The following is a 19,698-nucleotide window of genomic DNA, read 5'->3' on the forward strand; positions in this document are numbered from 1 at the left end:
GAGGGCTCTGAGTGCCACCTCTGGCACCCGTGCCATAGGTTCGCCATCACTGGTCTAGGTGAGCTGGGCATACAGTTCCACAATCCAGACGTCTGTAGATTGCTGGATCCGAACCTGGTAAAAATGGGAGAAAGCCATGTCAACTTAGTAATTGCTGGATGTGATTTCAGGGAACAGAGAGTGACTGGAGTGCTCGTGTTTATCCTGACTGGCATTTCAGTCTTCATGGCTCCTATCTTGAAGGTAAGGACTGAAATTTGTTTTTTGCCTTTCTATTGTCCGCCACTAAATTCTTGAAAAATAAGCAATCGCTTCCATAGGTGGCAGGTGGATTTTTTAAAAGATCAAAAGGACTGTTAAAAAAACTGGAGAAGCAGTATTAAAGAATGATATTGGATTTTTTTTAAAAAAAAAACCTTCTGATTTCAGAACCAATGTTTAGTTGTTTTTAAATGTAAATCTCCTCAATTGGGTCACTTTCACATAGCTTCACACTTGTGCCTTTCTTTTCTACATTTAAATTGGCAATATTGAATAAATGTCTTCAGAATGTGTTGCAGCCCTTGCTTACGAGTAAAAGAAGGTAAAGGAAATTGGTGAAATAAAAATCCCCCTTGCGGATAAAACCAAAAACCCATTTTCCAAAATTAAAATGGATTTCTTGCTGCCCTCAAGTTTTATGACATATGCATTTTGATTAACTAAAACTTGAGGTTCACTCATAGTATAATACTGCGCTGGGTTTATACTGCATGAAAATCAGCACGCTCCTAATCAGAGGCGTGCTGGGATAAAACAGCGCCTGGGGGCAAGGCCTTGTTTTTGTGCCCGGGGCGGGGGGGGGGCACATGCAAAAACAGGGCCTTGCCCCTGGGTGCCATTTCATCCTGGCATGCCTCATCCCCTCCTACCTCTTCTGGTGGCCACGCCTGCTCATGGCCTCTGCTAGAGACGTGGGAGGTGGGCGACCCAGCCCTGGGCTAGGAGCCCTCTGCGGGCCCGGCGGGCGCTGCTGGGCCAGGCTCCCCCACCTCCATCGGAGGCCGTAAGATTGATCCTGTGGGGGGGGCATGATTTTGCACCCTCACGAGGTCAAATGGGTGGCAGCCGGGGACATGGGCTATCCCATGTCCCCATGGACCGTGCGCCCCTGCTCCCACTTGCGTAACTCTGCTTAGGGCAGGGTTGTCAGCTGTGTGTTAGGAAATGACTGTAAACTTGGGAGTGAATCCAGAAAGGGGTGGGGCTTGGGAAGGGGAGGGACTTTGGTGCAGTGTAATAGCAGAGTGTTCACCCTTCAGGGGACCTGTTGTCTGGAACTCCATTGTAATTCTGGGGGATCTCTGGGCCTGAGGTTGGCACCACTCTGGCACTGCACCTTCCCCTCCAAAGGGCTTTCCCGGGTGCGGGGAGCCCCAAAAAGGAAAAAAAAACCCAAAGCCCCCAAACTCCCCCATAGGGGAGAATTAGAGATAAGCTACGAAAATTGTGGCGTACCTCCACCTGTGGCTCTGCCGACGCATGAGCTCTGGCCAGGCAGTGGAGGCTGACTAAGGTCGGCCCCTCCCCTGGCCCACCCCTGGCCACTCCAGCACAGCATTTTGCACCAGTGGGCCTGAGCGATGACGGCGGCTTCTGGGTCAGATGCTACGGACCGTGTGGCACCTGGTCATTGGCATAAGTGCTGCCTCAACCTGCGCGTTTGCCCCTGGAGCCGGCTCCAGAGGGGGGTCTGCTCCCCCACTTTGGATTGGGCTTTCTTTTTTATTTTTTATTTGTTTATATATTGGATTTTAAACCGCCCATCCCTGAAGGGCTCTGTGTGGCGTACAGGAGGCCTGCAACGACAATACATAATAACATTAAACACAGCAGGCTAAAAACAACATTTTGCACATAAAACTAAGGTAATTCTAAACAATTTACAAATTTAAAACCATAAAACACAGCAGCAGCAATAATATATGTGGCGCCCGATCCCAAGGCCGGGAGGGGACAGTACTGATTAGATGGTATCAGGTGTACCAATCATGGCACGCAACACAAGGGCATCCTAGAGAAGTGAATCCGCGGCTGGCCTCACCAAAAAAAGCCCGGGTGGAACAGGAAACCAGTGTTTTTACAGGCTCCTGGGCGGAATTCACTCAAGATCCCGCGAGGGGCTCCGCGACCTTCTGATGGAAGGGTGTTCCACCAGGCAGGGGCCAGGGCCGTAAAAGCCCTGGCCCGGGTAGAGGCCAGCCGCATCATGGAGGGGCCAGGGGCCACCAGTAAATTTGCCTCTGCCGACCGCAGAGGCCTAGCTGGGACATATGGGGTGAAGCGGTCACGAAGGTATGAGGGTCCCAAGCCGCGAAGGGCCTTAAAGGTCAACACCAACACCTTAAAGGTGACCCGGAACTCCACTGGAAGCCAGTGTAGGCGGCGCAGCACGGGGGTGATATGCTCTTTAAATGGCCAAACTGCTCAAGCCCAAATTTTATATTCCAGACGGAGCTCTGTTACAAAATTTGAATTTTACAGTGTGATATTTCTGCACTCGAGCAGGGCTTGGCAGAAATACGGCATTCAAAGAATGTGTTGAGTCGGTGGTGAAAAATGCTGTAGTGTAACGTTGCCTTTCTGGCTCGACAAGATTGTCAGGGCTGAGAGGACACGGCCTGGATCCCCTTCAACTGTCCTTTCTAGTTTTGTTAAATTGAAAAAAAAAGCCATTCTTTCCTCCCTCCGCCCCTTCCACCTCTTCGGTTGTTTATTAACAGTCAGGTTAGAATCACTGCTAGGTATTATATGTCACTGGTAACTAAATCCTCAGGCGTGGAATGTAACCGGGACATCCGGATAGGTATCAGTGAAACAGGAAAGGTTTTTATTTGCCCTGAGAGAAGTATGTGTCTGTTTAGTTCAGTTTGTATACAGGTGACAGTTCTGCCCCAAGAGTTAACAGAACTAAACAGAAGCATGAGCCCTGGATGATGTATAACTTGCACATGACTCCCTGTAGGTAGCTCACACGTTTCAGGAGTATTTTGAAGGAACAGCACGAAGGCCCCTTCCGCACACGCAAAATAATGCGTTTTCAAACCACTTTCACAACTGTTTGCAAGTGGATTTTGCCATTCCGCACAGCTTCAAAGAGCACTGAAAGCAGTTTGAAAGTGCATTATTCTGCATGTGCGGAATGAGCCGAAGAGTCATTCCCATTCTACCAGCTGAGCAACACTTCCTATGAAAGGTCTGGCGGCCATCTTTTCTGCTCACACCTCACCTGCTGCATCTCCCGACCCCTTTTCCTTTCATGGCCTCTCCCTCATCTAAGCACTTTCTCGACTGAGATTTGAGCCAGAGGCTAGTTTGACCATGAGGGGGCTGCCATGGACAGTTCTCTGTGGCAGATTCTCCCTTGCCGCTGCCACAGGGTCACCCTTGCAAGCTCTTTCCATGTGATCCGTCTTGAAGAGACACCACCCTCGCCAGAAGCCACCACAACTGCATAATGTTTTCCGATGTCCTTCTCCCTGATTAAGAGTGAGTGCCCCCACAGAATGGCACACTTAGAACATAAGAACTAGCCTGCTGGATCAGACCAGAGTCCATCTAGTCCAGCACTCTGCTACTCGCAGTGGCCCACCAGGTGCCTTTGCGAGCTCACGTGCAGGATGTGAAAGCAATGGCCTTCTGCTGCTGCTGCTGCTGCTGCTCCCAAGCACTTGGTCTGCTAAGGCATTTGCAATCTGAGATCAAGGAGGATCAAGATTGGTAGCCATAGATCGACTTCTCCTCCATAAAACTTCTTTTTTCTTCTCTACCCATGGTGTGTCAGTATCTCTTTTCCCCCCTGTCTAGCCATGCCTGCCTTGATGATAACCACACTTCACCGTAACCATGGTTAACTTTGACCCGTTCTAAACTCTGATTCAAAATTAACCATGGTTATCTGGAGCTAACTGTTTTGAGCAGAGCGGACTTCTATTTCTGACCTCATGTCCTCATTTATGATGTTGTTGTAGTCAACCTTTCCTTGCTGAATAACTTTGTAAGAAATTATTTATTTTCAGGGGGCTTGCTTTGTCTCACATCAGGGTGAACTTTAGGGTCAACAATCTCTCACTGAGAGTTTTAGTTAGCTTGCAGAAGACAATTGGTTCATTAGAACAGTTGGGATTATCTCAGCGACACGACCTCAGCCGGTGCCGAAACCGTAGGCCAGGTTTCAGAACACAAACCGACCTCAAACTCTGGTTAGGTTTGTGTTCTGAAACCTGGCTAAGACGGGTAGTGGGATTCGACCGGGAGGTCGTCCCTCAAACCTGGTTAGTTTGTGTTCCGAAACCTGGCTAAGACGGTAGTGGGGATTCGACGGGGAGGGCGTCCCTCAAACCTGGTTAGTTTGTGTTCTGAAACCTGGCTAAGACGGTAGTGGGGATTCGACCGGGGAGGTCGTCCCTCAAACCTGGTTAGTTTGTGTTCTGAAACCTGGCTAAGACAGTAGTGCGGATTCGACCGGGGAGGTCAGCCCTCAAACCTGGTTAGTTTGTGTTCTGAAACCTGGCTAAGACGGTAGTGGGGATTCGACCGGGGAGGTCGTCCCTCAAACCTGGTTAGTTTGTGTTCTGAAACCTGGCTAAGACGGTAGTGGGGATTCGACCTAAATCCGCAGGGATAGTGAGGGAAGGTATCAACCCAAACTGACCCCAGTGAGGGTAAATTTGACAGGATTTCCAATGGTGGGTTCCACAAAACTCAGTGATGGGCTGTGTTACCATTAACTCGTTTATGGGATGTCTCATGATATAATCTGTACCTTGCAATGCCTGTAGAAAACTGACAGCTAACAATGCGAGTCAGAAAATGAACTCCATTAAAGAGTTTGGGGGGTTTTTTTGGCGTGTGTGTTTGTTTTTTGGCAGTCTTGCCTCCGTTTTGGCAAATCTACCTCTACTGAAATATATTAGTTTGTCAGAGGATAGAGGCAAGCAGGATATTATTTTAAAAATAAACACCTTTTTTTCCTGCTTCCTGCTCGCTACTGAGAGAGTCTTCTTACCCACAGTTTCTATATACTCAGTCGGAACAAAATCTTCTGGTGTGGAGATTGTGTGTTTCTCATTTGGCTTGATAAAAGGCGGAAGGTATGAAAGTCACAGCTGTCTTTGTACATGACACAGAGTTTTGAGAAGGTGAAGGGAGGAAATTTAGTTTGCAGCGACTTTCCAGGCAGACGTCATGTCACAAACTACCGAGTGAGAAGTTCTCATCTAAATAGGATGTTTCCATCCCACCCTTTCTCCAAGGGATTCCTTGACCCCTGTTTTTTTTCTCACAATGATACCGTGAGATAAATTAGGATGAGGGAGGGAGGGAGAGAGAGAGAGAGAGAGAGAGAGAGAGAGAGAGAGAGGCGCCTTCCGTACATGCATAATAATGCACATTCAATCCACTCTCACAATTGTTTGCAAGTGGATTTTGCTATTCTGCACAGTAAAATCCAGCTTCAAAGTGCATTAAAAGTGGATTGAAAGTGCATTATTCTGCATGTGCGGAAGGGGCCAGAAACTGACCCTCAGTTGTCCAAGAAGTGTGACAGCGAACTGTGGGTTTGACCCTAGATCTCCCTGATCCTAGTCCGACACTTTAACCTTTACACCAAACTGGCTGCCTAGATCTTCCATCTTTCCACCTCAGGTAGGGTCCCTCTCTCTTTTAAAGAGCTTTCGTGTACACCATACTATGGGTACACTGGGTTTTGAGACAGTTTTATGCAACCCCACCCACTGTCAATGCTTAGCCCAGTATTTTGGCGGCGGTGGTGGTAGCCCAATTTGAAGAAGAAGAGAAGAGTTTTGGATTTATACCCCACCTTTTCTCTTCTATAAGGAGACTCAAGGTGGCTTGCAAGCTCCTTTCCCTTCCTCTCCCCACAACAGACCCCTTGTGAGGTAGGTGGGGCTGAGAGAGCTCTGAGAAAACTGTGACTAGCCCAAGGTCACCCAGCAGGAATGCTGGAGTGTGGAAACACATCTGGTTCACCAGATAAACCTCTGCCAGTCAGGTAGAGGAGTGGGCAATCAAACCCGGTTCTCCAGATTAGAATCCACCTGCTCTTAACCACTACGCCACGCTGGCTCTCTGCAGCGACCCTGTAAAGTTTTCAAGGCAGGAGATGAACAGAGGTTATTCTGTGTAGAAACCCTGGACTTCCTTGGTGGTCTCCCATCCAAGTACTAACCAGGGCTTCCTTGGTGGTCTCCCATCCAAGTACTAACCAGGGCTTCCTTGGTGGTCTCCCATCCAAGTACTAACCAGGGCTTCCTTGGTGGTCTCCCATCCAAGTACTAACCAGGGCTTCCTTGGTGGTCTCCCATCCAAGTACTAACCAGGGCTTCCTTGGTGGTCTCCCATCCAAGTACTAACCAGGGCTTCCTTGGTGGTCTCCCATCCAAGTACTAACCAGGGCTTCCTTGGTGGTCTCCCATCCAAGTACTAACCAGGGCTTCCTTGGTGGTCTCCCATCCAAGTACTAACCAGGGCTTCCTTGGTGGTCTCCCATCCAAGTACTAACCAACCTGCTTAATTTCTGAGATCTGACAAGACTGGGCTAGGCTGGATGATCCTGGACCCAGTAACCCATGCCAAGAGATGTAGAGATGCAGAACCCCACAGCTTTAGAGCAGTGAAATTCAGCTGAGAACTGCCTAGCCCCAGTGGAGTCCTCTCCCCAAACCCTCTGTACTTAACAGCCAATAAACGGATGTATTCTGGGACAATGGTGAATTGTCTTTTCCTGTTGCTTTCTGGCTTTTAAGAGACCTGTGCTGGAGAGGTTCCTAGTTTCTGTATTTCCAGTTGGAGGGGGCCATTTTCTCCTTCCTCCCAGGAGCCATAGGCACAGATTAGATCCAGCTGCACCGGGAATCCCCTAATCTAATTAAACCCACAACACGTCCCGCACATGATGCGGGCCAGAGGCCTTAACAGCATGCCCTGAAGTCTCTATCCCCCTTAACAGCCACGGTTGGATCCAGATCAAATTTCCTGCTAACGGAAGTGTAATTTCCACCAGTTCCCCTCTTCTGTGAGCTTCTGGTTTCATCCTCATCTCATCCTTGAAGGTCACTGAGGCTCATTCCGCACATGCAGAATAATGCACTTTCAAACTGCTTTCAGTGCTCTTTGAAGTTGTGTGGAATAGCAAAGTCCACTTGCAAACAGTTGTGAAAGTGGTTTGAAAACGCATTATTTTGCGTGTGCGGAAGGGGCCTTGAGTCTTAGGAGCAGCATTTCAATGTGATCAGGGGCAGAAGTGGGGGGTGGGGTGGGGGTGAGGAATTCAAGGGAGGGAAGCAGGAAAGTTTTGTTTGCTGACAGAAGTTCCTTCCATTTGTGGAAACTTTAGTCCATGTCTAACCCAAGCTGGAGGAAAAGTTCCAGAGAACTCAAAAGCCTGTACATCATTTCATAAAACTGTGATTGGGTCCAATCAAAAAGGTATTGCACGACTTTTTCTTTCATGAAGTTTTCATAGGGAGGAAAGAGAGAGCCTTGCTGTATTAGACCTAGTCTAGCATATGCTGAATTCGGTCTCTAGAAGGAGGTGACAATAAATTGTGGCTCTTAGGCCCCTTCCGCACATGCAGAATAATGCACTTTCAATCCACTTTCAATGCTGGATTTTACTGTGCGGAATAGCAAAATTCACTTGCAAACAGTTGGATTGCAAGTGCATTATTCTGCATGTGCGGAAGGGGTCTTAGTCCTTCCGAGAACATTGAATGAAAACTCCCATTGGGATTTTTCTCCTTGTATGGTTACCAGCTCCAGATTGTGAAATTCTGGGAGATTCGGAGCTGCGACCTTGGAAGGGTGAAGTTTGGGGGAAGGGTGAAATTTCGGTGGAGAAGTCTACCTTCGGAGTAGCCATTTTCTCAAGGGGACAGAACCCTGTTTCCTGGAAATCAACTGTAATTCAAGGAGATCTCCAGGCCAGATCTAGTGGCTTTCAACCCTACTCCTATGACGTGTGACTGCAATTGTTCTAAACAGTGTTGCAGGAGGCATTTCTAAGAGCACCAAACTGATAAAAATCTGAACGTGCATAATGTATGCCGGAATGGTATAATTATAGAGACAAGCCTGCCTGTCTCTCTTTTGTAAAAATTGCCTTCAGGACATCGGAAACAGAAATAGCAACGAGAGTCTTTTTCGCCAATACAGGTGGCTAGATAATTGTTGGGGGGGGGGGCAGGGGAGCAAGAGAGGTCAATCCGAGTTTCGGTCATGCATCACCAAGGGGAATTGCTGCAGGGTGGCTGCTAAAGAGGCATGAACAAGGTCAAAAACGGAGCAGGCCACACTTTCCTGGGGAGGGGTGTGTGTGTGTGAATGACCTTCCTTGCTGTATTAGACCTAGTCTAGCATACACTGAATTCAGTCTCTAGGAGCAGCAGTGGTGTAGGAGGTTAAGAGCTCGTGTATCTAATCTGGAGGAACTGGGTTTGATTCCCAGCTCTGCCCCTTGAGTTGTGAAGGCTTATCTGGGGAATTCAGATTAGCCTGTACACTCCCACACACGCCACCTGGGTGACCTTGGGCTAGTCACAGCTTTTCGGAGCTCTCTTCTTCTTCTTCTTCTTCTTCTTCTTCTTCTTCTTCTTCTTCTTCTTCTTCTTCTTCTTCTTCTTCTTCTTCTTCTTCTTCTTCTTCTTCTTCTTCTTCTTCTTCTTCTTCTTCTTCTTCTTCTTCTTCTTCTTCTTCCTCTTCTTCCTCTTCTTCCTCTTCCTCTTCCTCTTCCTCCTCCTCCTCCTCCTCCTCCTCTTCCTCTTCCTCTTCCTCCTCTTCCTCCTCTTCCTCCTCCTCTTCCTCCTCCTCCTCCTCCTCCTCCAAGCTGGTACGGAGCTTGCTGATCATCAAGGTTAGATTCTACCAGCTTTGTTGCTGGGGAAAGTGGACCCCTTTAGTGAATACCACCAAGCTTGTGCTGGGGGGAAGCAGATATAAAAGCTATGCAGGACATATGGGGTCAGGGAGGAGGAGCACCAGCAAAATGGAACTCAGGCCCCTTCCGCACACGGAAATAATGCGTTTTCAAACCACTTTCACAACTGTTTGCAAGCGGATTTTGCTATTCCGCACAGCTTCAAAGAGCACTGAAAGCAGTTTGAAAGTGCATTATTCTGCATGTGCGTAATGAGCCTCAGTAACTTGTAAACGGCCATTGATTGACTTTCACTTAATTGGCATGGCCTGTTGCATTTCCTTCATCGCCAGAAAATTGCTTGTCGTGACATGATGCTTGTCTGAGGAGCTGCGTGGCGTAGTGCTTGCACTGCCGCTCACACGGTCAGGAGTTCGAGCCCCCTGTGGGTCAGATATCCTGGCAGCTGGCTCATGGTCAACTCAGCCAGCCATCCATTCCTTGGTCGGTAAATGAGTACCTAGCACATAGCTAGGGGGTAAAGAATCGCTGGGGAAAGCAACGGCAAACTACCCCACAAAAACGGCTTGCCTATGAAATCACTGCTTGCAGGGATACCCCAGGGTCGAACACGACTGAAGGGGAAACTTTACCTCTCTTGCATTTCCTTCATAGCCAGAAAATTGCTTGTCATGATGTGATGCTTGTCTGAAGTTGAGCGAGGGCCCCCCAAAATACATGTGAACTACTACCCTGTTTCCCCTAATATAAGACATCCCCGAAAATAAGACATAGTAGAGGTTTTGCTGAAGTGCGAAATATAAGGCATCCCCCGAAAGTAAGACGTAGCAAAGTTTTTGTTTGGAAGCATGCCCGACGAACAGAACACAGGAAAAATAAGACATCCCCTGAAAAGAAGACATAGAGCATCTTTGGGAGCAAAAATTAATATAAGACACTGTCTTATATTCGGGGAAACACGGTATGTTCCATTGCAGGTCAGAGCAGGAGTAGATAATATGCTGTTGGAATATTCATGCATCAGAGAATAAATCCAACCTTGCAGATACTGTGTGTCCCTCAGTTGCTTGGTCAACCATGCACCTTGCACTCAAAAAGCATTTGTGGAAATGTTTCAGAAAGTCTGCTGCGTGAGAGTTGCTTGCCACCTAGTGGCTGCTACATAGTACAGCATTGTTATTCCCATGCTAGCAATAAAGCCCGTTGTGCAAAAAAAACCCAACAGGCTCTCAAAAACTGTGAGTCATCACCAATATGCCTTGCATGTGCTCGTGTCAATGTGGCCTAGGCCCGTCACTCATGTACCTACCCAGCTTTTAAAAAGGGAGTTGTCGCCAATACACCATGCCTTTTATATCTATGTATATCTATATATATTTAATCTGGAGAACTGGGTTTGATTCCCCATTCCTCCACCTGAATGGCAGAGGCTTATCTGGTGAAACAGATGTGTTTCCGCACTCCTACATTCCTGCTGGGTGACCTTGGGCTAGTCACAGTTCTCTCTGAAGTCTCTCAAAGGGGCTTACAATCTCCTTGCCCTTCCCCTCTCACAACAAACACCCTGTGAGGTGGGTGGGGCTGAGAGAGCTCCGAAAAGCTGTGACTAGCCCAAGGTCACCCAGCTGGCATGTGTGGGAGTGCACAGGCTAATCTGAATTCCCCAGATAAGCCTCCACAGCTCAAGGGGCAGAGCAGGGAATCAAACCCGGTTCCTCCAGATTAGAATGCACTTGCTTTTAATCACTATACCACTGCTGGAAAGAGAACGACCAAGTAGAATTTCCAGCCACCAGAGTGCAGAACTTCAGTGCATTACTTACTCCTGACTGTAGCCTCTTCTCTCAGGCCCCTTCCGCACATGCAAAATAATACACTTTCAATCCACTTTCAGTGCACTTTGCAACTGTATTTTACTGTGTGGAACAGCAAAATCCACTTGCAAACAATTGTGAAAGTGGATTGAAAGTGCATTATTCTGCATGTGTGGAAGGGACCTCAGCAGAGGCAAGATAATTCTATTTATATTACATTATCTTTCTTTGAAAAGCACAGAATTTAGCTGATGTGGTTGTGATTTGACATGCTGGTAATTATAAAGAGAAGTGGACAGTGGTTATGGATGCTGAGAAGGAGAGCTGGAAACCACCTCCTTTGTCAAGTTTCTCCATGAGTATATAATGGTAGAAAGACCTGTCTCTGTGGCCACAGTTCTGGGCACCGCAATTCAAGAAGGATGTTGACAAACTGGAACAGGTCCAGAGGAGGACAACCAAAATGGCAAAAGGTCTGGAATCCCTGCCCTATGAGGAGAGACTTCGGGAGCTGGGGATGTTTAGTTTGGTGAAGAGAAGGTTAAGAGGTGACATGATAGCCATGTTTAGATATTTTGGCGAGGCAGCAAGCTTGTTTTCTGCAGCTCCAGAGACTAGGACCAGGAGTAATGGGTTCAAGACAGTGGTGGGATCCAAAAATTTTAGTAACAGGTTCCCATGGTGATGGGATTCAAACTATGGCGTAGCGCCAATGGGGCTGGGCAGAGCGCGATGGGGGCGTGGCCAGGCATTCTGGGGGTGGAGCATTCCTGGGCGGGGCTGTGGCAAGGACGCAGCCGCTGCGCGGGTCCTTGGGCGGGAAACGAATGCACACAGGCGCAGGCTGCCATGCACGCCGGTGCACCTCCTGCTAGACTACTTCAAGTTCTGCGCGCTACTGCTGAGAGGAGGGGCATAACTAAGGCAAAAATCACGTGGCAAAATCACCAATTAGTAACCCCCTCTCGGCACACACAAATAATTAGTCACCTACTCTCGGGAACCTGTGAGAACCTGCTGGATCCCACCTCTGGTTCAAGATGAAGGAAAAGAGATTCCACCTAAACATCAGAAAAACCTTCCTGACAGTAAGGGCTGTTCGACAGTGGAATGCACTACCTCGAAGTGTGGTGGAGTCTCCTCCTTTGGAGGTTCATAAAGAGAGGCTGAGTGGCCCCCCCCCCCCCCCCACCCCCCCCCCCCGACCCGAACCACCCCCCCCCCCCCCCCCCCCCCGCCCCACGCGCCCCCCCCCACCCCCCCCCCCCCCCGCGCCCCCCCCCCCCCAGCCCCCCCCCCCCCCCCCCCCCCCCCCCCCCGCCCCCCCCCCCCCCCACCCCCCCCCCCCCCCACCCCCCCCCCCCCCCACCCCCCCCCCCCCCCACCCCCCCCCCCCCCCACCCCCCCCCCCCCCCACCCCCCCCCCCCCCCACCCCCCCCCCCCCCCACCCCCCCCCCCCCCCACCCCCCCCCCCCCCCACCCCCCCCCCCCCCCACCCCCCCCCCCCCCCACCCCCCCCCCCCCCCACCCCCCCCCCCCCCCACCCCCCCCCCCCCCCACCCCCCCCCCCCCCCACCCCCCCCCCCCCCCACCCCCCCCCCCCCCCACCCCCCCCCCCCCCCACCCCCCCCCCCCCCCACCCCCCCCCCCCCCCACCCCCCCCCCCCCCCACCCCCCCCCCCCCCCACCCCCCCCCCCCCCCACCCCCCCCCCCCCCCACCCCCCCCCCCCCCCACCCCCCCCCCCCCCCACCCCCCCCCCCCCCCACCCCCCCCCCCCCCCACCCCCCCCCCCCCCCACCCCCCCCCCCCCCCACCCCCCCCCCCCCCCACCCCCCCCCCCCCCCACCCCCCCCCCCCCCCACCCCCCCCCCCCCCCACCCCCCCCCCCCCCCACCCCCCCCCCCCCCCACCCCCCCCCCCCCCCACCCCCCCCCCCCCCCACCCCCCCCCCCCCCCACCCCCCCCCCCCCCCACCCCCCCCCCCCCCCACCCCCCCCCCCCCCCACCCCCCCCCCCCCCCACCCCCCCCCCCCCCCACCCCCCCCCCCCCCCACCCCCCCCCCCCCCCACCCCCCCCCCCCCCCACCCCCCCCCCCCCCCACCCCCCCCCCCCCCCACCCCCCCCCCCCCCCACCCCCCCCCCCCCCCACCCCCCCCCCCCCCCACCCCCCCCCCCCCCCACCCCCCCCCCCCCCCACCCCCCCCCCCCCCCACCCCCCCCCCCCCCCACCCCCCCCCCCCCCCACCCCCCCCCCCCCCCACCCCCCCCCCCCCCCACCCCCCCCCCCCCCCACCCCCCCCCCCCCCCACCCCCCCCCCCCCCCACCCCCCCCCCCCCCCACCCCCCCCCCCCCCCACCCCCCCCCCCCCCCACCCCCCCCCCCCCCCACCCCCCCCCCCCCCCACCCCCCCCCCCCCCCACCCCCCCCCCCCCCCACCCCCCCCCCCCCCCACCCCCCCCCCCCCCCACCCCCCCCCCCCCCCACCCCCCCCCCCCCCCACCCCCCCCCCCCCCCACCCCCCCCCCCCCCCACCCCCCCCCCCCCCCACCCCCCCCCCCCCCCACCCCCCCCCCCCCCCACCCCCCCCCCCCCCCACCCCCCCCCCCCCCCACCCCCCCCCCCCCCCACCCCCCCCCCCCCCCACCCCCCCCCCCCCCCACCCCCCCCCCCCCCCACCCCCCCCCCCCCCCACCCCCCCCCCCCCCCACCCCCCCCCCCCCCCACCCCCCCCCCCCCCCACCCCCCCCCCCCCCCACCCCCCCCCCCCCCCACCCCCCCCCCCCCCCACCCCCCCCCCCCCCCACCCCCCCCCCCCCCCACCCCCCCCCCCCCCCACCCCCCCCCCCCCCCACCCCCCCCCCCCCCCACCCCCCCCCCCCCCCACCCCCCCCCCCCCCCACCCCCCCCCCCCCCCACCCCCCCCCCCCCCCACCCCCCCCCCCCCCCACCCCCCCCCCCCCCCACCCCCCCCCCCCCCCACCCCCCCCCCCCCCCACCCCCCCCCCCCCCCACCCCCCCCCCCCCCCACCCCCCCCCCCCCCCACCCCCCCCCCCCCCCACCCCCCCCCCCCCCCACCCCCCCCCCCCCCCACCCCCCCCCCCCCCCACCCCCCCCCCCCCCCACCCCCCCCCCCCCCCACCCCCCCCCCCCCCCACCCCCCCCCCCCCCCACCCCCCCCCCCCCCCACCCCCCCCCCCCCCCACCCCCCCCCCCCCCCACCCCCCCCCCCCCCCACCCCCCCCCCCCCCCACCCCCCCCCCCCCCCACCCCCCCCCCCCCCCACCCCCCCCCCCCCCCACCCCCCCCCCCCCCCACCCCCCCCCCCCCCCACCCCCCCCCCCCCCCACCCCCCCCCCCCCCCACCCCCCCCCCCCCCCACCCCCCCCCCCCCCCACCCCCCCCCCCCCCCACCCCCCCCCCCCCCCACCCCCCCCCCCCCCCACCCCCCCCCCCCCCCACCCCCCCCCCCCCCCACCCCCCCCCCCCCCCACCCCCCCCCCCCCCCACCCCCCCCCCCCCCCACCCCCCCCCCCCCCCACCCCCCCCCCCCCCCACCCCCCCCCCCCCCCACCCCCCCCCCCCCCCACCCCCCCCCCCCCCCACCCCCCCCCCCCCCCACCCCCCCCCCCCCCCACCCCCCCCCCCCCCCACCCCCCCCCCCCCCCACCCCCCCCCCCCCCCACCCCCCCCCCCCCCCACCCCCCCCCCCCCCCACCCCCCCCCCCCCCCACCCCCCCCCCCCCCCACCCCCCCCCCCCCCCACCCCCCCCCCCCCCCACCCCCCCCCCCCCCCACCCCCCCCCCCCCCCACCCCCCCCCCCCCCCACCCCCCCCCCCCCCCACCCCCCCCCCCCCCCACCCCCCCCCCCCCCCACCCCCCCCCCCCCCCACCCCCCCCCCCCCCCACCCCCCCCCCCCCCCACCCCCCCCCCCCCCCACCCCCCCCCCCCCCCACCCCCCCCCCCCCCCACCCCCCCCCCCCCCCACCCCCCCCCCCCCCCACCCCCCCCCCCCCCCACCCCCCCCCCCCCCCACCCCCCCCCCCCCCCACCCCCCCCCCCCCCCACCCCCCCCCCCCCCCACCCCCCCCCCCCCCCACCCCCCCCCCCCCCCACCCCCCCCCCCCCCCACCCCCCCCCCCCCCCACCCCCCCCCCCCCCCACCCCCCCCAGTTCCCATCATCCCCTGCCAGCATCATGCTGGCAGGGGATGATGGGAACTGTAGTCCATAACATCTGAAGGGCCATGAGTTTGACACCTATGACTTAATAGAATCCCACCACTGATTATAACCCGCTGAAGTCCCTCCCCTCCTCAAACCCCACCCTCTTCAGGTCTCATCTCCAAAATCTCCAGGACCTGTCACCCCAGACCTGGCAATCCTATAGAACAATCCGTGCACCCGATGAAAATGCCCACCATTAGTGGTACGGATCCACGGGATCCAACCCGTTGATACCCATGAAAGTATTCCGAAGCGGACAATAACGACGGTTGTGAGGACTGAAGATAAACCTGACTCTAGTCCAGAAAAAGAAGAAAAGATGAAAGGCAGAATCCCGGCAAATTTCCTACAAGGTACAGGAAAGTATGATGGCTCTGAGGGGAGTGGCGGGTTCCACTTCAGCAATGGACTAAAGTGAGCTGTCTGAGCAGGGGCATCAACCCACCCTGTTCTCAACCAATGCCTGCAAATTGCAGTGATTAGAGTGTTGGCAAAGGATTTCGGAGACTTGGGTTCAGATCCTTGCATTTTCATGATGCTCACTAGATGACTCTCTCACAGCCTAGAAGAAGAAGAAGAAGTTTGGATTTATATCCCGCCCACCTTTCTCTTCTGCAAGGAGAGTCAAGGTGGCTTACAATCTCCTTTCCCCTCCTCTCCCCACAACAAACATCCTGTGTGGTGGGTGGGGCTGAGAGAGCTCTGAGGAACTATGACTAGCCCAAGGTCACCCAGCTGGCACGTGCTAGAGTGCACAAGCTAATCTGGTTCCCCAGATAAGCCTCCACAGCTCAAGTGGAAGAGTGGGGAATCAAACCCGGTTCTCCAGATTAGAGAGAACTTGCTGTTAACCACTACACCATGCCGGCTCTCATGCAGCCTACCATGCAGGGCTGCTGTGAGAATCATTTGGAGAAGGGAAGAACGATGTATGACACCCTGAGGTTCTTGGAGGAAGGGCAGGATTTTTAAAAAATGGACTAAATAAACAGATGGTAAACTGAACCACCATGATTCAACACTGGGGATGGAGGCCTGGATAAAAACCAAGATGTCTGTCAGCTTTTTGCCTTATTCATTCGGATTCCAGAAACCATGAATGGAAAAGTGCAGGGGAACATGAAAATAGCCCTAAAGAGAGCCTGCTCCGTCTCAGGTTGATGCTGCGTTATACACAGTAGGAACAAGCCAGAACTTTCTCCTCTGTTAACAAAACTCTTGTACAACCCTGCTTTGATTTTTTTAAAGCACTCACATCCAACAGACAATCAACAACAACCTCTCGTAGAGCGGGGAGAAAAATGTCACACACTTTTCTACTCTGCGTTGGTCAGACCTCACCTCGACTCTTTAGTTTGGAGAGGAGACGTCTGAGCGGGGATATGATTGAAGTCTATAAAATTATGCATGGGGTAGAAAATGTTGACAGAGAGACATTTTTCTCTCTTTCTCACAATACTAGAACCAGGGGGCATACATTGAAAATGCTGGGGGGAAGAATGAGGACTAATAAAAGGAAACACTTCTTCACACAACGTGGGATTGGTGTTTGGAATATGCTGCCACAGGAGGTGGTGATGGCCACTAACCTGGATAGCTTTAAAAAGGGCTTGGACAGATTTATGGAGGAGAAGTCGATTTATGGCTACCAATCTTGATCCTCTTTGATCTGAGATTGCAAATGCCTTAACAGTCCAGGTGCTCGGGAGCAACAGCCGCAGCAGCAGAAGGCCATTGCTTTCACCTCCTGCATGTGAGCTCCCAAAGGCACCTGGTGGGCCACTGCGAGTAGCAGAGAGCTGGACTAGATGGACTCTGGTCTGATCCAGCTGGCTTGTTCTTATGTTCTTATGTTCTTATGAATACTGTGTTTGGTTCTGAGCACTGCAATTCAAGAAGGATACTGACAAGCTGGAATCCATGCCCTGCGAGGAGAGACTTGGGGAGCTGGGGATGTTTAGTTTGGAGAAGCAAAGGTTAAGGAGGGACATGATAGCTATGTTTAAATATCTGAAGGGGTGCCATGTTGAAGAGGGAGCAAGCTTGTTTTCTGCTGCCTCAGAGACTAGGATACGGAGTAACGGACACAGAGTATAGAGATTCTACCTAAACATTAGGAAGAACTTTCTGACTGTCAGGGCTCTTTGACAATGGAATTCACAGCCTCGGAGAGTGGTGGAGTCTCCTTCTTTGGAGGTTTTTAAACAGAGGCTGGATGAACATATGTCAGGAGTACTTTGTGGCCTCTTGGGGGGACAATTCCCCCCCTTGTAAGCTCCATTGCTGCAGTACCATCTGCTGAACAGCAGGAGGCGCAAAGACCCTTCTCATTTGGATAAGGGAGACCGGGTGCCTGCCATAAACTCCGCGGTAGTTCCCTCCAACAAACGTATTTTTCCCTGTGTTAGATTTCTCTGTGGGGTTAACTCTGTTCGGCTTTATGGATGCCGGCAGGTGCGTGTAAAAGAATTCAGGATACGGCTTTCACTAAGCTAGTTCTGGGAAGGTGGCCATGTTGATATGCAGCAGAAGAGCCTGATTGGGGGAGCAAGATTTAAGGGGTATCAACTTGAGATGATCAAAGCTCCCTTTGTTTGACTCTGAAAATGTTGTTGGCCAACAAGGTGTTACTGGACACAAATCTAGCTTTTGTTAAAGATCTGTTGCTGACTGCCGATAAGGAAAATTACACACCCACAAATTATTCCACGAAGGTTTCACAAGCAGTATTATGGATTGCCTGCAACTATGTAATAACAAGCAAAAATTGCCACCAACTGTACTATAAAGTACCTCAAATACAAATTCAATGAGTACGGTCTTAGACCAGCGGTATAAAGAACCTCAAAATCGAAGTCTAAGCAAAACAGACAAGTGCATGACATTTTCTCCTTTTCAGGTTCTTCCAAACTTGGTATTTCAACTTCTGTATCTGGCCACAGCATTGAAAACTTGTCGAATTCCATGCAAGTCAACAGGATTAAGGGCATATAAATCACTCTGCTGGGAGACTTTGTTCAAGTCTTGTCTCTTCCCTAATCTGGAAGAAGTATTAGTAGGGTACTGACAGCCGAGCACAGCTAATTTTCCTTTAAGAACTGTTTTATACACTTTCAACGTGAGTTTCAGTTTGGGTTTAAAGTGCTTTTTACGATAAGTTTGTGCAACGCTTTATTTTCAAATAAAACTTCATTGCTACAGCTAAAGGTCACTGCACCAGTGTTTCGTTTTAGCTCTTGGCCACCTTGGCAGTCATCATTGGGCCAAAAGGAAGCACAGAAATTGTAAACAAACAAAACACAACAATGTGGCACGATAGCTATAAAACTGGATCTTGACTGGGGAAATCCAGGTTCAAATCCATGCTTTGCCCTGAAATCTGCTGAAAAACTCTAGGGCAGGGGTCTGCAACCTGCAGCTCTCCAGATGTTCATGGACTACAAATCCCATCAGCCAATAGGTCATGCTGGCAGGGGCTGATGGGATTTGTATTCCATGAACATCTGGAGAGCCGCAGGTTGCAGAACCTTCATCACCTAAACAGACCAACCTCACAGGGTTGCTGTGAGGAATAATGGGATGTAGAAGAAGACTTTATTTACAGTCAATGACCAAATATTAATGGGATGTAAGGAGCAGCTTGCAGGAAAGATGGATAAAGATGAGGGAACAAATGTGCATGATGGTTAGATTCAAGGCCAGCAGCACCTGGCAGACCAACAGGCAGAAGTGACAAAGGGAGAGGGAACTGCACCTGGGGCATGAACTGCCTGCGTGCCCCCTGCCCTTCCCCGCCCCCACGTGAGTGCAATGGCAGCTGCCTAGCTGAAGCTGCCCCAGATGTCCCCATTGCAGTTACGCCTCTGGGTATAAGCTTTCAAGAGAAGTCTCCTTTATTACTGTTTTCACCTTTTTATATCACCGATCTATCTGATCTTTGTATTTTCCTTTTTAACCTCCTCAATAAAAATAAAATAAATGTATAGAAATAGCTTGATTGCCGTATTTCGACCTCACAGGTTTCTGCTGTGTATGTAAACAAAACACAGGTAGTGGATAAGAGGTTTTCGCGACGCAACCTTTGGTGTGCCAGGCAGGCTGACAATATAGAGCCGTGGGGGCGAACCTTTGGCACGCCAGATGTTATGGACTACAATTCCCATCAGCCCCTACCAATTGGCCATGCTGGCAGGGGCTGATGGGAATTGTAGTCCATAACATCTGGTGTGCCAAAGGTTCGCCATCACTGATATAGAACGTCAGGACAGGTAAGAGAAGCTTAGGAAAGGCGCAGTATTTTTAGCACTATCAGATTCCTGAGTCATCACACGCAGACCATCTGATGAACCCCCCCCCCCCGCCCCCGGAGACAGGCTCACTCTTACCTGGATCTGGCGGCAGGCAGGTACAGGAATAAAGGGTGACGTCCCCCACTTTAAAATGGGAATTAATGGGGTAGTATTCGGCGAGCTTGATCATCTTCTTGAAAGCGTCGTAGATGAAGATGAAGCTGATCAGGGAAGAAAACCCTTCTTCCGTAAAGCGGGTGAAGTACTGGACCAAGAAGCTGGCGTCCGTGGCCACCAGGATGAGACACAGGAAGGCCGACCACAGGCCGATCCAGAGCCGGAACTCCAGATAATCAAAGCCGTTTTCTCTGGACAATAAAACACATAATACCATGTCAAACAAATACAAAACCTTTAATGGCATATACA

At 54.7% G+C, this 19,698-nt stretch overlaps 1 protein-coding gene across 1 annotated transcript in view; it reads left to right on the top strand.

Annotated features, from left to right (window-relative positions):
- The window catches only part of SLC4A4 (solute carrier family 4 member 4), a 260,367-nt gene that overhangs the window by 207,104 nt on the left and 33,565 nt on the right, over window positions 1-19,698 (top strand). Inside the window, 1 exon segment of the mRNA XM_048482738.1 lies at window positions 171-243. Coding sequence (XP_048338695.1) covers window positions 171-243 — 73 coding nt within the window.

Source organism: Sphaerodactylus townsendi, unplaced genomic scaffold (assembly GCF_021028975.2).
Source record: "Sphaerodactylus townsendi isolate TG3544 unplaced genomic scaffold, MPM_Stown_v2.3 scaffold_20, whole genome shotgun sequence".
In the NCBI taxonomy this organism is placed as follows: Eukaryota; Metazoa; Chordata; class Lepidosauria; order Squamata; family Sphaerodactylidae; genus Sphaerodactylus; species Sphaerodactylus townsendi.